The 15,792-nt window shown below is 46.1% G+C and overlaps 1 protein-coding gene across 2 annotated transcripts in view; it reads left to right on the forward strand.

Moving 5' to 3' along the window:
- Positions 1–11,768, forward strand: part of POC5 (POC5 centriolar protein) — a 267,735-nt gene extending 255,967 nt beyond the window's left edge. Inside the window, exon 13 of one of the 2 annotated variants that reach the window (XM_078675228.1) lies at positions 10,682–11,768. In XM_078675228.1, the coding sequence (XP_078531354.1) occupies positions 10,682–10,825 (144 nt within the window). In that variant the 3' untranslated portion in view covers positions 10,826–11,768. The remainder of the gene's footprint in view (positions 1–10,681) is intronic. The other variant, XM_078675229.1, reaches the window with a different exon arrangement.
- Positions 11,769–15,792: the final 4,024 nt, after the last annotated feature.

Genomic DNA, 15,792 nt, shown 5'->3' on the forward strand with positions numbered 1-15,792 from the left:
TTACTCGCTCGCGGTCCTCAACGCCAAGTTGGCGACCGCGAGCGAGCAAAATGACATCCCGGCGAGACTTTTTCCTCGTTCGCGATCAGCAACATCAAGTTGGTGATCGTGAACGAAGAAAATTAACCTCCCGGCAAGATTCTCAACGCAGGGAGGTCAGGTTTCTCATTGCGAGTGGTCGCGTATGCTCCCGATGAGAAACTACCAGTCGGCGTTGAGAAAGCTGCCGCTAGAGTGAAAATCTACTCGAGCGGCAGAAAACGACAGCTCTCACTGTGCGAGATGCCGTTTTCAATGATTGCACAGTGCGTACAAGCATCCGGCACTGTGCAATCATCGTGAACAGCGTACTACGCAGTTCGTGTAGCGCTATGCATATCTCGCGAAGTGCACTTCGTGTAGCTACGCGTAGCGCAACTACGCCCAGGGTTACTTTTCATCCATTCGCTGATAAAATTCAGAGTGGATTTAAAGTTGGACACAGAAGACGATGATGAATTGATATCAAATACCAATTGAAGGTCGTCAGTGTAGTTAAAAGTTCCAACATTTCTTTCTCTCAGGAAGTAAATCAAGGGTACTAAGTACTAATTGAAAAGAAGGGGAGAAATGGAGGAGCCCTGAGGTACCCCACAGGTCTATTTCATTTTGTTGGAGGAGAAATTGGCGAGGCGGACCGCTTAAAATTGATTGATGAGAAAAGAAGAGAGCCACTTCAGCGCCAGAACCTGGATCCCAGCATTGATGACTACATCAATCTAGGAGATCATGATCGACCGTGTCAAATGCCGCTGACAAATCAAGGAGTACCAGGGCCTGGGTGATACCCTAGCCTATCCCCCTTATGACCTCGTCCATGACTGTAAGAATAACGGACTCCGTTGAGTGTGCAGGTCTAAAACCTGCCTGATGAGAGTCAAGAAAGTGAGATGTTCGACGAAGGAGCTGAGGCAGTTTGCCACATGAGCCGCTAAGATTTTACTAAGTAGGGCAGCAAGGAGATGGGACAATAGTTGCTGAGGACCAGAGGGTCAGAGCTAGGTTTCTTTGAGATTGGAACAATTTCCGCACTTTTAAATGTATTAGGGACTATACCCAACTTGAGAGAATTGTGCCGGAGTGAAAGAGGGGGGTCCAAACAAGTGAGAAATTTTTCCCGTAATATGAGGGGGACAGCTGTCAGAAGGGAACCGGAACCAACCTTTTTAAGCAAATCAAGAATACCTCACTTGAGGTCAGAGGAATTTGATTAAGTAGAAGTGGGTTTTTGCATATAGGCGGAGAAAATGTGGACGAGGTATGGGTAGGGATGCTTGCCTTAATAGTGGCAACTTTCTCAATAAAATAGGAGTTGAGAGTCACAGAAGGATTGTGAGGGGACGGGTTTCCCCATGATTACCTGATTTGGCAAGCTTGTCTACTATAGAGAAAATATCCTTGTACTTATTTGCCGAATTTAAGATTTTCATGGAGAAGTAATCCGCCTTAGTTTGAAGAATAGCGTATATATATTCTTTAAGCTGGGTTAAAAATATAACCTTTTATCTGAGAAATCGGGGTCTCATGATCTTGGATTTCTTAAAAGGAGCTATACTATCACTAGCAGATTCAAACCATATCTTAATGCTTTTTGTCTGATTGTGAAGTGACTCCTGTACTGACGGGGCTGTAGCAGTTAATAGTGACAAAAATCGCCAATATTTGCACGACTCCAGTTTTTGGCCATATGGTTCTCTATTTGTTGGGGTTTGGTTAAGAGAACACTGGAGATAGTAAATGTAATAAAATGGTGGTCCGACCAAGTGCAAGGAGAGATCAATAACTTGGAGATCTTCAGGTTAGATGCCCAGACTTGGTCTAAAATGTGCCCTTTTATATGGGTAGCTGCATGCACATGCTGGATACAATTCATTCCAGAGAGAAGATCTACCAGTTCAATAGAGCTAGCACTCTCCCTTACATCGTTGGGCCAGTAATTAAAATCTGATTATAAGAATTCTAGCATGGTTAATGACTAGATGGGAGATCATTTCGCCTAGTAACTGGGGGAATGTTGGCATGTGAAAAGGGGTCTATAAAATAAGGTGCAAATAAAAGAGGACTGCAGAGATTCGAATTTCAAAACTAAGCTGTCAACTGAGGGTAAGCCTGTGATCCCTAGTGAGGTGAACTGAAGTTTCTGATGGATAATAGCTGCAAACCCTCCCCTGGCTTTACTGGAGGTCCTGTTTGCCTGAATAATATAATAGCTATTAGGTACTGCTGCTAGAATATCAGGGACAGACTCTTCAGTAAGCCACGTTTCAGTGAGGAGGAAAATATCTGATTTATTAGAATCTAAGAGCTGACAAATCTTGAGCTGGTGTTTTACTATTGAGCGAGTGTTCAAGTAGCTAATTGTGAGTCCCTTTAACTCCTGTTGCTCGGGGGTGGCAGAATCTGGCAAGCTCATTTGTTTGAAATGACCCTCCAGGCGGGAAGGTTTATGGTAGATTTCTGGGCCTTATCCAGTTTAGCCCGGGTATTAGTATCGATTAACAAATTACCTTGCAGTAATTTCAATTCCAATGCAGAATAACGGATAAAAAGGGCATGGTGTATAGCCCCTAGCCCCAGATGGCCGCGGATGGGCACAGTCGGGCTTGCCTTTGGCGCGCGGGCGGCGCTCCTGCGCTGCTGCCATCATTTGAGGCAAACTGTGGCGAAAGTCTCCTCCCCATGCCCAACCTGATAGGTTCTAAGGAGGAGGAAACCGGAAGATCCGGTCTGATATCAAAGAAACCGGAAAGTGCAATAAAGAGCGGAACAAGGTACAACTAATCGATTTCAAATTCAAGACCTTCAATATTTAAAAAGAAATAAAAAAAGATTTAGCAGTGTGAGTTACAAAATTTAGCAGCATAAGTTAAAATGCATTTCTCTCTTTAAAAGTTAGCAGCAATTAGAATACACAAGCCCGATTCGGTTAAAACGCACAGAGCGGCACTCTCACCTAAGACAGGTAAGTAGTGTCTATGCTCTAGGCACAGTTCTGCTGAGCCGGAGCCAGGTTCGACTCCGCTGCTTCCCCCATTTCCGGGAGTTGGAGCAACTCCTGCTCAAATGAAGGAATTTTACGAGTCCATGTGCTGCGTATTTGAGCGGGCCGACCCCTCCAGAATGCCTCCTTGCCCAGAAGGTTAAGAGGAGGGCCCAGCAGGGTAAGAGGAGGCTCCACCAGGTTCTGCGCCATTGGCTTCACCCAGGCCACTGGTGGGGTCTCATTGATGCGATTCTGGATCGACACTGGTCGTGCCAACGTGACCTTCCCTGGTGGTGGACTTGAAGTAGATGCCTCTGGTGCCCACCAGTGGCACCAGCCCCATTTTGATACCCGACGACTCTGGGTCGGATCGACGTAGACTCTGGTGCCAGAAGACCCCAGAGGTTCTGTGTTATTGCCTGTATATTTTGAGGAGGTTTCAGGCATGGGTGAAGATTAGGAGGTGTCTAAGGACCATTTAGAACAACAACTAGATCTTCTGGTGGAAAAGTTGGACTGGTTTGAGGATTTTGGGGAAGCCAGAAGATTGTACACATCCCCAGATACTGGTATGCTCCCTCCATCTAGTGTGGTTACGCAGGAGGGGGCATCTTATGCCATGGTGTGGAGGAGTACAGCAGAGGTCCTTGGCCTAGAGCTGCCCTATGTGCAGGTCAGGTTCTGACTGAGGTGCTTCAGCCTGGGGCTTCCATGTCCGTAACCCTATTGCTCTTTTAATGAAGTATTAACAGTTGCCCTTCTAGGCATGTGGTCCAAACCTAGCACTGCAGTTCCTGTGAACCGGACAATTTCATGCCGCCATCGCTCTGCACCGGGCGGTCCAAGGTTCTTCAATCAACAGCTTGGTGGTTCAGGCTTCAACGTCCTATAGCACATTCCCTTCCGCTCCTTCAGATAGGGAATCCAGGGGGCTGGACGCTCTTGGGGAAAAGTGTTTTTGTCTACCAGCCTTGCTTTGCAGTCGGTGAATACTGCATGCATATTGTGCCGTTTCTCGCACACCCATTAGGAAATGGTTGCCCAAATGTTGCCACAGGTCCCAAAGAAGGCCCTGGCTCTGCTCTCCCAGGCAATGAAGGATGGGAGAGATGCAGCAAAATTCACCATTAGGTGTGGCTTAGACACAAGTGACTTGCTAGACAGAACCGTTTCATAGACAGTGGCCCCTCATGGCTCCACGCCTGGCTGAGAACATCTGGCTTCTCAGGTAATGTCCAGGCTAATCTCATGGACATGCCCTTTGATGGACTCGTCTTTTTGGAGAGTAAGTGGATTCGGCCTTTGAGCGCTTCAAGGAATCTCGTGTTACGGCCATATTCTTGGGACTTTCGGTCACTGTTAGAACTGGGGGTCTCTAGTTGGCTTAGGTAGGTACCTTAGGCCAAATAGGGACCCTTGCTTCTAAGTCAGGGAAAGGAAGGACACCTTCTCAGATAGCCCCTGCTCACCCCCTCAGTAGCTTGGCACGAGCAGCCAAGCTTATCTCCAAGGCTAATGTGTAAAGTATTTGCAACCCCTCTATCAGTAACCCAATGATGCCACCACAAATGGACTCCACACGAGTTTCATAAAACAACAAGTATATGTTTACATAAAAAAATATACGATGAGACCACACGATAAAAATTCAACAAATGCGTATTTTTAATATTTCACCTGGCCGGTTATTAGGCCAGCCACCCCTTGTAGGTTCTTGCAGTATTAATAAGCACTTCTAGATGATCCAATGCAGTCCTAATGCAATGTTATGCAGTTTGTACTGCAAGAATCGGGCACTTTGCAATTTAAAAATAACACTTTTTCCATGTAAATCACCAAACGTGTGCTTATTAGAGTGGCGCAGGTTTTTAATTTGCCTCACCGTCCGTGAAACTACTCAATGTATGTTTGAACAGAAAATCTCATTCCTCGCAGAGGCGTGCATGACCCAGGGCAAGGTGCAGGCCCGTGCCTAAGAGTCAAAGCACGAGCCGAGCCATAGAAAGAAATATCAGGCAAATCCTACAAAAGATTAAAGAGGCAGCTCGAAGAAACGAGCCGTCTCCCGAGTCATCACAAAAGAGCAAGCAGTCCAAGCATGCTAAATATACCCAAAGATAAACGTGCCGGACTGGCAAGCAGAAGGCGAGCATGTTTTATTTTAGCATAGTGATTTATGCCAACAGAACTCCGCACTCGCTTGCTTTTTGATAAGCCAATTGGAGATGTTCGCTTCTGTCAGCTGGACTGCACAGAAATGCATTGCACCAGAAGACACCCATGCTTAAAGCAAACTAAACAAGCTCGCACGCCTCGAAGCAGGGGGAGGGGGTGAGGAGGGGGCCTGCTCAATTCACACGCGGCAGGGAGATGCTGGCGCCGCAATTATTGCTGCCATATGCCAGCCACTCGCTCCCGAGAGCAGATCGCCAAAGGTGCGCGCATTGCAATAGAAAGCAATGCAACGTGTGCACGTTTGTGGGGAGAAAACCTAATCGATTACATGAGGTCCCCTCCTATGCAACGCATGCGCGTTGCGAAGGACGAGACCAAAAAAACAGCCACTTCTAAAAGTGTGGTTTCTAAACACACAATGCAAAAACCACCTTCACAAAAAGATGTTATTAAATTGTGAGTTCTGGCATACTAACCGTCACCTCTCCATCTTAAGACTATATGAAGATAGGCTGGAAACATATTACACAGCCTCCCCATTCTGTCCGATGGGCAAGATGGCCTTTCAACAGTGAAAAACGAAATGGAGAGTATTTCACTGTTGGAACATGGTACACACCTCAGTACATGTCCAACCTTTCACATACACTGCACCCTGCCTAGGGGGGTACCCTGGACCTACCATAGGGGTGTCTGATGTGCATGAAGAGGGAAGGGTAAGGCCTGGCAAGTGGCTGCACTTGTCAGGACAAGGCAGTTTAACAAACTGTGCGCAGGCACTGCAGTGGCAGGCCTGAGTTCTCTCTTTAAGGCTACTGGTGAGGGTGGCACAATTAGTGCTGCAGGCCCACTAGTAGCATTTGTGTTACCAGCTTGGCACACATAGTGCACTTTACTAGGGACTTTACTAGTAAAACAAATATACCAACTATGGACAACCAATTACCATTACACTTTACAGGGAGCACTTGCACTTTGACACTGATCATCAGTGGCAAAGTGCCCAAAGCATCTAAGTTGGCAACACCATGTCAGAAAAAAGGTCTAGAAGGAAGTCAAAAAGTTTAGGGAAGTTAACCAAAAAGAACCAAATCCAATAGTCACACCTTGTGACCAGTCTAGCTTTCGCTCCTTTCGTGGCCATGGAAGGGTTTTCAACCGCATTAGCCATATTCCAGCCCCCGTACTGCACAGGCTCTGTAAGTTGTGCGAGGACATGGACGTGGTGGTTCATTCTGACCTCTGAATGGTAGCCAGAAGTCATCTGCCACCCAATCCCCGGCAGCTGCAGCCTCCAAAGATTCCTAGTTTGGTTCTGCAAGGCCATGCTACTCCAGTCGGAGGAAGAATTCAACACCATCTCCTCTGCTGGAGGTCCATAACATCAGACAAATTTGTCTTGCAGATCATTCAGGAAGGCTATTCTCTATCTTGTCTTTCTTTTCCTCCTCCTTTACTGCCAACTCAAGAATGGCTGGTGGGGATCATCTTGCATTATTCCAAGAGGAAGTTACAGCTCTCCTGGCCATGGGAGCTATAGAAAGGGTTCTGATGTCAGACGTAGACAGTGGATGCTACTCCAGCTATTGTCTGCTACTGAAAATGAACAAAGGGTTGCGGCCCATTTTGGAACTTTGACTGTCAATCTCTTCCTCAAAAGGGAGAAATTCAAAATGCTCACGTTGGCTCAGGCCTTGTCTGCCTTAGACCCAGTAGACTGCCTGGTAGCGTTGGACTTGCAGGATACATATTTTCACATCCCAATCCTGCCTGTCCACAGTAGTTACCTCCGGTTCAAGGTAGGCCACAAGCACTTTCAATTCTCCGTACTTCCATTTGGTTTTACCAGCAGCCCGTGGGTTTTCACCAATGTGATGGCGGTGGTCGCAGCTCATCTGCGATGGTTAGAGGTGTCAGTCTTCCCCCATCTCGTGGACTTGCTGTGGATGGAGTCTTCTCCCCAGGCTGTCATCTCCCACCTCCAGACTACGGCGAACCTCCTGCATTCGCTGGGGTTCTCTATACCGAAGTCACAACTGACTACTTCTCAGATGCTCCCGTTCATTGGATATATTCTGGATACAGCAAAGTTTCAGGCTTATCCTCCCGAGCAGTGATTACTGGATATTCAGGATATGATAGCGATGTTACAGCCTCTATCCTGGATTTCGGTGAGAATGACTGAGGCTGCTGGGACTCATGGCTTCCTGCATGCTGTTGATAAATCACGCCAGATGCAGGCAGCCTCAGGGGAATCTCTCCGACATTGTCCAGGTCTTGAAAGGAACTGCAAAGGACCTGCAGTGGTGGTTGACAAACCGCGAATGGGTCAGAGGCAGACCCCTCTCCCTTCCCAAACAAGATCACACAGTAGTGACAGATACATCACTCCTGGGATGGGGTGGCCCTCTAGGAGAGGTGGCGATCAGGGGATACTGGTCTCTGGCGGAGTAGAGGCTCCACATCAATTTGTTGGAGCTTCAAGCGATTCACTTGGCACTGAAAGCTTTGCTTCCCTTTGTTAAGGGGAAGTTAGTGCAAGTGTTTACGGACAACACCACCGCCAAATGGTGCTGCACCAAAAGCAGGGCGGGGTGGGGTAGTGGACTTTTTGTCAAGAGGCCCAGTAGGACATAACCCTGGTGGTTCAAGACCTGGCAGGTTCTCTGAACGCCAGGGTGGACTAACTCCACTGTCAATGCCTAGCGAATCACGAATGGCGTCTCCAGTCAGAGGTGGTGCAAGATCTCTCTCAGCAGTGGGGAGAGCATTGGATTGATCTGTTCAACTCCGAAGAGAACACACAATGTCAGCAGTTTTGTGTGCTGGAGTTTGCAAGCCGGCTTTTGCTCTGCAACGCTTTTCGTCACGAGTGGAGCTTAGACCTCCTGTACACCTTTCCGCCCATACCATTTTTGCCCAGGTTCTTAAGAAGATCAAGAACAACCGGGCCCAAATCATCCTTGTGGCTCTGGACTGGGCACAGAGAGTCTGGTATTCAGAGCTTCTTTGAATGAGCATCGATCCTCGGATCAGGCTGCCCCTTTGGGAGGATCTTCTGTTTCAGGGGTGGGTCTCCCTCCCGAACCTGTCAACTCTTCCCCTCCTTGCGTGGAGATTGAGCAGCTTTCGACCTTCCTGCCAAAGTATGTAATGTTATATTGGTGGCCAGTCGGCCCTCCACTAAGACTGTATATGCCTGCCATTGGCAAACATTTGTAAAATATTGTTCAGAAATGTCTTTTGACCCTCTTTCTGCTTCGCTGTGTAATATTCCTCTCTTCTTCTTCTTACCCTTGCCCAGCAGGGCTCTGCTATGGGTACTTTTAAGGGTTATCTTTCAGCTCTGTCCACCTTCTTGCGATTGCTGGACCAACCTTCTTTATTCAAGTCCCCTATTGTAAATAGGTTCTTGAAAGGGCGTGTACATATGTTTACCCCTACGCCCTTTGTCATGCCACAGTGGGACCTTAAATTGGTCCTCACATTTCTCATGCCTGCGCCCTTCAAGCTGCTGGTGGGTGAGTTGCAGGCTTTATCATGCAAGCCTCCCTACATTATGACTTTTGTGGATAAGGAGGGTGCTTTGCACCCATTCTTTATTCTTGCCAAAAATTGTAACCCCATTCCATCTGGATCAATCAGTCACTCTGCCCACCTTTTTTGCTCCGCCGCATTCCTCTGAGGAAGAGGAGTGCCTCCAACGTCTGGACCTCAAAAGAGCATTATCGTTCTACATTGACCCCACATAAGAGGTGTTGAGTGTTATGACCATCTCTTTGTGGGTTAAGTGGGAGCTAAAAATGGTTGGACAGTGTAGAAACTGACAATCTCGCGCGGGGTCATTGTCTGCATTAAGATCTTCTATGCCCTTGCAAGCTGTAGTATGTAATTTGGCAATGCAACTAATAACTAACTTTATTAAAATAAAAAGGTCTTTAATGCCCTGACTAGGAAGCAGTCTCCTGAGGGTTTACGGGCCCATTCTGCCAGGGGAAAAGCTGCAACCACAGCATTGGCTCGGGGTGTCCTAGTCCTGGACATCTGCCAGACAGCAACATGGGCGTCTTTTCACACGTTTGCCAAGCACTACTGCCCGGACAGTCCTGTCCGCAGGGACAGGCATTTTGCCCATTCATTCCTGACGGACTTTTTAGTGTAGAAAATCTGTCCGCAGCCCAACTCTAGGAGTGTATGACTTTGGTATCTAATTCAAAGGTAAGGAATCTGCAGCTAGAAGTCTCTATCAGATGAACAAGTTACCTCTGGTAACGCATTATCTGGTAGAGATGAGATCTAGCTGCATATCTTTACAGACTCACCCATGCCTCCACGCTCTGCGGACTCATTTGATAGGGCTAGTGTTGTTCCCTTTTCAGGGCCCTAGCTGTGACACACATCAGTTCACTTCTTGGTTCTAGCTTGAAAAAGTGGTAAGTAACGGACGTCCGTGCCCCTAGGTGGCTTCTATATAGGTGACAGTGACGTCAATACCGATGCTAACAACTCTGACGTCACGCGGAGCCGAACGGAGCTACACGACTTCGCGCAGGGCTACTGCTCACGCAAAGTTTCTGGATCCAGTCTGATGCCTGGGGAAATTCAAAGGTAAGGAATCTGCAGCTAGATATTGTCTCTACCAGATAATGCGTTACCAAAAGAAAGTAACTTGTTCTTCACACCCAAGAGTGTTTAATTCTCTTATAATGAGTGAAAGGTGGACTTCTGGTGTTCAGGAACCAAACATGTGGATTGCGGAGAAGACTGGAGTTCACCAACAAAAGTGTTTAAAAGTGGAATTACCCACAAAAAAGGGAAAACACAAATCTCTCCCCCTCGACCCATTTCCAAAACGCACAATAAACTGTTCTTTTGGCCAGGACCTGCAGTAAACTCCCACTGCACTTGTCCAAAGGTTGTGTACAGCGGGATTGGGCACCTGCGTTGATTTGGTATAGAACCAGGCCTTGCAGCAAATAGCTTCTGCACACTGCTGAAGGCTGAGCATAGAGGGGCTTGGCCATACATGGCAGGTTGGGAGCTGGTCCTGCAGCCAACCCCTGCTGCTCACAGCCAAAGGACGTGTGCAGCATAAGGCGGTGGGGGGCTGCAGGCCCTGCCACCTGGGGTGAGTTGGACGACAAGCCATACACACACTTATTCCATGCTGTATGATTGAGAATCGCCAAAACATGAACTTATGGTTAGCTTTGGGTATAAGACTTTGACATAGGTTTAATAAACCTCATATTCGTGGAGAAAACAGCAGGTAAAGTAGCATTATGGCTGCAAACAGTCTTAAAAGAAAAACGGCATTTTGCCAGTTTTTGTTTGGTAATCCAACCAAAACTCGCAGACCTTTTAAAGATGCTGACAATACTTTGAGTAGAGCACTAAAAATTGGAATATGTATCCAGACGAACTGAAAATGTAGATATTGTTTTAGCATAATTTGTGATACAATCTTTGTTCTATTTTTCTAAGCAAACCATATCACAGGCAACTGCTATGAAATATTCCCGAACTGCACAGCCAGGTTCTACTATGGTGAACGCTAGGATTTCAGGACAGAGCAGCCGAACTCATCACCCACACCTTGGCGTTCAGACAATAAAGGTGGTTGACTGAAATGTAAAATCTATTTCGAAAGTATATTTTTTGTGAAGAGCCTTTGCCAACATTTATGAGCCACAGGTTTTACCCTATCAACCATAAAACATTTGTTGTCAGTGCTTGTGTTTTCTTAATTTTACTTCCGACGTGATCAACAGGAAATATTGAATTTTAGTGTGTTTCAAAAAATCGATTATGGAAGGAGGTTTAACTGAAATCCATTTTGTGCCTTTACAAAGAATTGCTTTTTTAAATATTATGTATGTGAAATTTGCTAAAATGTATGTAGGCTTGTGTTCAAGGTTACATATTTACATATTTAATGATTCGCATTTCAATCATTTGCTTTTAAATCACTTGGAAGAGTTTGCTTTGTTTTTTCCTGGTTAAAAATAGGCGGACTTTGTTTCTTTATATTTGCTCACAAGCAGTTTCCTTCCAAAGTTCTTATTTTCAGTACTCCTGCAATCTTAATGCATTCTGTGCCCAGAAATATACTAGCTTTGATGTTGTCGACACATTGCTATTTGCTTGTGTGCACATCGGAAACCTCCGGCCATGAGGATCTCTTAAAGAGGTTATTTTGAGTATTAAGAAGCAACATTACGTGTCCACTACACAATGCAATATGAAGCTTACCGTATCTGTAAGAGGATGCTGAAGCCGAGGTGTTCCCAGTTACAACTGGGATGGGTATGAATGTGAAGGTAGTGAACATCTGGTTTCCTTCTTTGGTTTTCCGTATAAATAAGTTGCTATGTCTTTCATATAGTTCTATGTGCTTGTGGCATTTCTATCTTGCTTTGAGAGTTTTTGTCCATAAATGTCAGAAAAAGGACTTGCTTGTCTAAATATTTTAATTGTGTGAATATCCACGCTTTAAAACAATATGATTTTAAACTGTATCCTATGGCATAAGTACTATATATAATTTATTTTAATAAAATGTGATATTCAAGTTTCATGTGTCATGTATTTAATGTTCTAACCAGTTGTATTGAGGATGCTGTAATATGAAGACCACCCCACTGCCTTCTGTGGCCAATTAGCAACCTCTGTGTAAAAGGGCAAGTTGAAATCTGTGCAATTCTTTTTATAATTAATATTTTATTGTCTGCTGGGTTAATATATTATTGTCTGCTGGTAGTTATATTGGCACACAGTCAAACCAACCTGTAATGTTGGCTATTTTTTCCTTACATAAGCCGCTTTATCAGATTTCGAACATGGACAATCTACACAGCTACCTGAGAAACAGACCATGAATTGTCTAACATAGTTACACAGCTTTATTCTCCCCATGCCCCCTATATTTCCACTATATGAATACCCTTACTTTTGTCATTATTTCGAATCTATTAACTGTGTGCATACCGGTAAAGGTGCCCAAGGCACAAGGATACAAGGCTGAGAAGTCAGGGAAGCATAAAATGAAAACATACATGACCTGTTTTACAGTGTATCCTAAAGATAAAATGGTTTTCAACTGTTAAAACTTGTCACAAGCAGGTTTTAGACTTGAATGCACAATGCAGCTATCTCCTAGACGTGGTCCTACCAAAATAAAAAAAATATATAGAGTGGGCTTTGGCCCTACCCAAGTTGTATTGTTCAGCGTGCATTGTAAATGCATGAGGGACTATTTTGCTTCTGAGATGTACACTCAATGATCACATTTTGAGTATTCTATCTCGTACTAGCACTTTATATAGGATCAGTCTTTTTTGTATTTTTTTTAATGTAGTATTTTAAAAATATTTTTGGCAGCCTTGTATGCCAGCCATTATCAACATTATTTTTTTACTACCAGTGCCAGCTTTACTATCACCATTACTGCTACCACAGCCTTTGCCATAACCATTACTATGATTTAGCATTTTTGCCTGCCTGTGTGCATGATTTTAAAAACGAAAGCCACAACAATTAGCTTACCCAATGCTTGGTACAAATGTCTCTAACACTATTGAGATGTTGGCTGTAGATAAAAGTATCAAATAATGCATCATAGTTTAGAGGACAGTATGCTCAGCGTAAAAATTAAATATGATACAACAACTAAAGGAACCAAGGATAAAGTAAAGGTATATTCTGTCAGACTTCTAGCCTCAGATTCCTTAGCTTTTGAATATTCCTCATTGCGTCAAGACTGGATCCGAAACCGTTTCAGCAGTACCTCTGCACGACAGAAGGTGGCGATTTGCGGTTCCACACTGATGCTGTTCCCATCCGGAAATGACAGGCGGGCCCGTATAGGCGCCATTCCCAAGTGACATCAGCGCCTTTCTTGCTGCACCACCAGACATTAATCTGGAGCTCCCTCTTGCCTCTCTGAGACACTTACCTCTATATTTCTACAAAATTCTACAATGTGCAAGGGATGTTACCCCATAAAACATCAGGATTCAAGCCCTGTAGGGACTGTCGCAAGAAAATGTCAGTGATAGATCCCCCATCCGGTGTGCTTGTGGTGCCTGGGGTTGAGCGACAACTCCACGGCCTATGGCCATTGCGCATCGTTAAACTTGAAGGTCATCAGGGAACCCGAGGCAAAATTTACATTGCCAAGCATAACAAATCTCTGTGTGGGGACTGCTCCTTGTCCTGTTCCTTGTCCAAGGCCCACTCTCGTTCCCAGTCCTGTTCCCAGAGTCGACAGTCTCTCCAGAGGTCAGTCTTCATCATACTCCAAGTCCTCAAGTAAGTGTAAAAAACATAATAAGTTGAAGCGCTCCCTCGCGCCACTCACATTCACCTGAGCAAGTGTGGGGGCAGCACCACCCCTCTTGATCCCGAAGTCAGCCAACTTCGAAGAAATGTATGCAACTGGTTCCAGCACAACCAGCGTGTCCGGGGGCTTAAGCCACACCACGTCAGATAGAAAGTTCCATGCAAACATGCTCCAGCTGTTTGGATCCCTCTGGTGCGCTTTCTGACCACCGGCTGGTTCGCACTCTGCACCCGCTGGACTCTCCGCACTTGTATTGCCTCCGACTCTGCTGCCAGTGCTGCTACCCCCGCCAGTCCTGTGCACATCAACTTTACCAGCTGAAGAAGCGCTTCCGATTGTCCTCTCCAACGATGGTTCGACCTGGACTGTCATCTCGCACAAATCCTCCCGAAGCAAAGATTACCACCACCTCCCTTGACTTACCAGACGCTCACCAACTCTCTTTGTATTTCCTATTTGGAACGGATTCAAAAAGCGACTGTGACCAGGCTGATGAGTTTGCTTAGGCCTACAAAGGTGACAATTGCTACGAGGAATTACAGGGCTAGTGGCCTTATTACCTCAGTGGAGACAGGTTTTTTTTCTCCCCTGAACCAGCCACTGAGGAGTACACCACCTAAGCCATGGTAAATGCGAAGGGCAGCCAAAGTACTTCACTTCCAGCTCCCCACCTTGGAAGTTAAAACCAATATCTTGACGTAGTTCCAACTGGGGCAAATCTGAAACCCTTCTTCCCTTTAATAAAGAACTGACAGATACCTTATTGGGGGGGTGTGGAAAAAACCTTGCTCTTGCCTACCAGCGAATAGACAAATTGCCAGGCGCCATCACCCCGCTCCTGGCGACCTAACTTTTATTTCACAGCACCCCTTGCCAGAAAGCCTAGTGGTCAAAGCTTCTATCAGCCACACTACTACCAACACATTTCCTACCACTCCCTCTGATAGGAAATCTAAGTAGGTGGAAACATTTGACAAACTTGTCTTTTCTTCTACCAACTTAGCCCTCTGTTCTGTTAACACCAGCTGCTTGTTAGGATGCTACTCACACACCCTTTGGGATTCAGTGGCACATGTCATCCCTGGTGTGCACAAATCTTTCCCCCTGTACTTCAACAGGTGACTCAGGATGGTCATGATCCTGCCAAGTTGATAAATCATTGTGGCTTGCACGCCACCAATTCTGTTGGGCAGAACATAGTCACCAGTGTTGCCATTACTGGGTTCTCTGGCAATGTCTAGCCCTCCTTGATGGACTTGCCTGTTTGGGGAGAAAGCTGATTCTGCTCTCAACCGTTTTAAGGACAGCAGGGCTACCGCTTGCTCTTTGGGCCTTTGCACCCGCCCAACTACAACAGTTCCCCTGTTGCTTTTGCAGCTTTGACCGAGGTGTCAATTACCACCAACCCATCCAACTCCCACAGGGAACCTAGCAGTTTCGGTAGAGGCCGTGGTGCCCACTGCCATGTGGTCAAAGTCCAGCCTATGGCCCCCACCTGCCAAATCTCTTTTGCATGCCCTTGCAGGGAACTAGCCACCAGGTGGGAGGCAGGATTCACCAATTCTTACCGGACTGGCAAGCAATCAAGTTGGATATGTGGGTCCTACAGATTGTAAGGGATATGCCTTGCCCTTTACTCTCACATTTCGCCCCAGCGACTGGCAGAGTACCACCTCCCTATTCTACAGCAGGAACTGAACGCTTATTTGGACAAAGGGGGCTGTTGAGTTGGGTCTTGTGCCAGAAGTAGGGCGTTGTTGTTATTCCTGCTATTTTCTGGTGCCCAAGAAGGGCAGAGGTCTTCTATCTATTCTAGATCTGCACCTTCTCAACCCCTTAGTCTGGAAGGAGAAATTCAAACAGCTCACCTTGGCCCAGGTCTTGTCTTCCCTTGACGGATTTTAGCATTAGACCTGCAGGATGTCTATTTCTATATTCTTGTCCTACTGGCCCATCGATTTGTGGTGGTAGAGGAGAATTTTCAGTTCCATATGCTCTCCTTTGCCCACACCAGCACCCCTTGGGTGTTCATGAAAGTGATGGCAGGCAGCACAACTTTGGGGTCAGTCAGGGGTGGCAGTCTTCCCCTACATGAACGACTGTCTGTTAAATGTGGGCATGCCTCAGGCAGCCTTCAACAACCTCCAGACTACAGCAAACCTACTGTCATTTTTGGGGTTCACTATCGATTTGCTAAGGTCACACCTGACTCCTCAGACGCTCCCCTTCATTGGAGCCATTCTGGACTTGTTAA

This window comes from Lissotriton helveticus, chromosome 2_1 (genome assembly GCF_964261635.1).
Source record: "Lissotriton helveticus chromosome 2_1, aLisHel1.1, whole genome shotgun sequence".
NCBI lineage: Eukaryota > Metazoa > Chordata > Amphibia > Caudata > Salamandridae > Lissotriton > Lissotriton helveticus.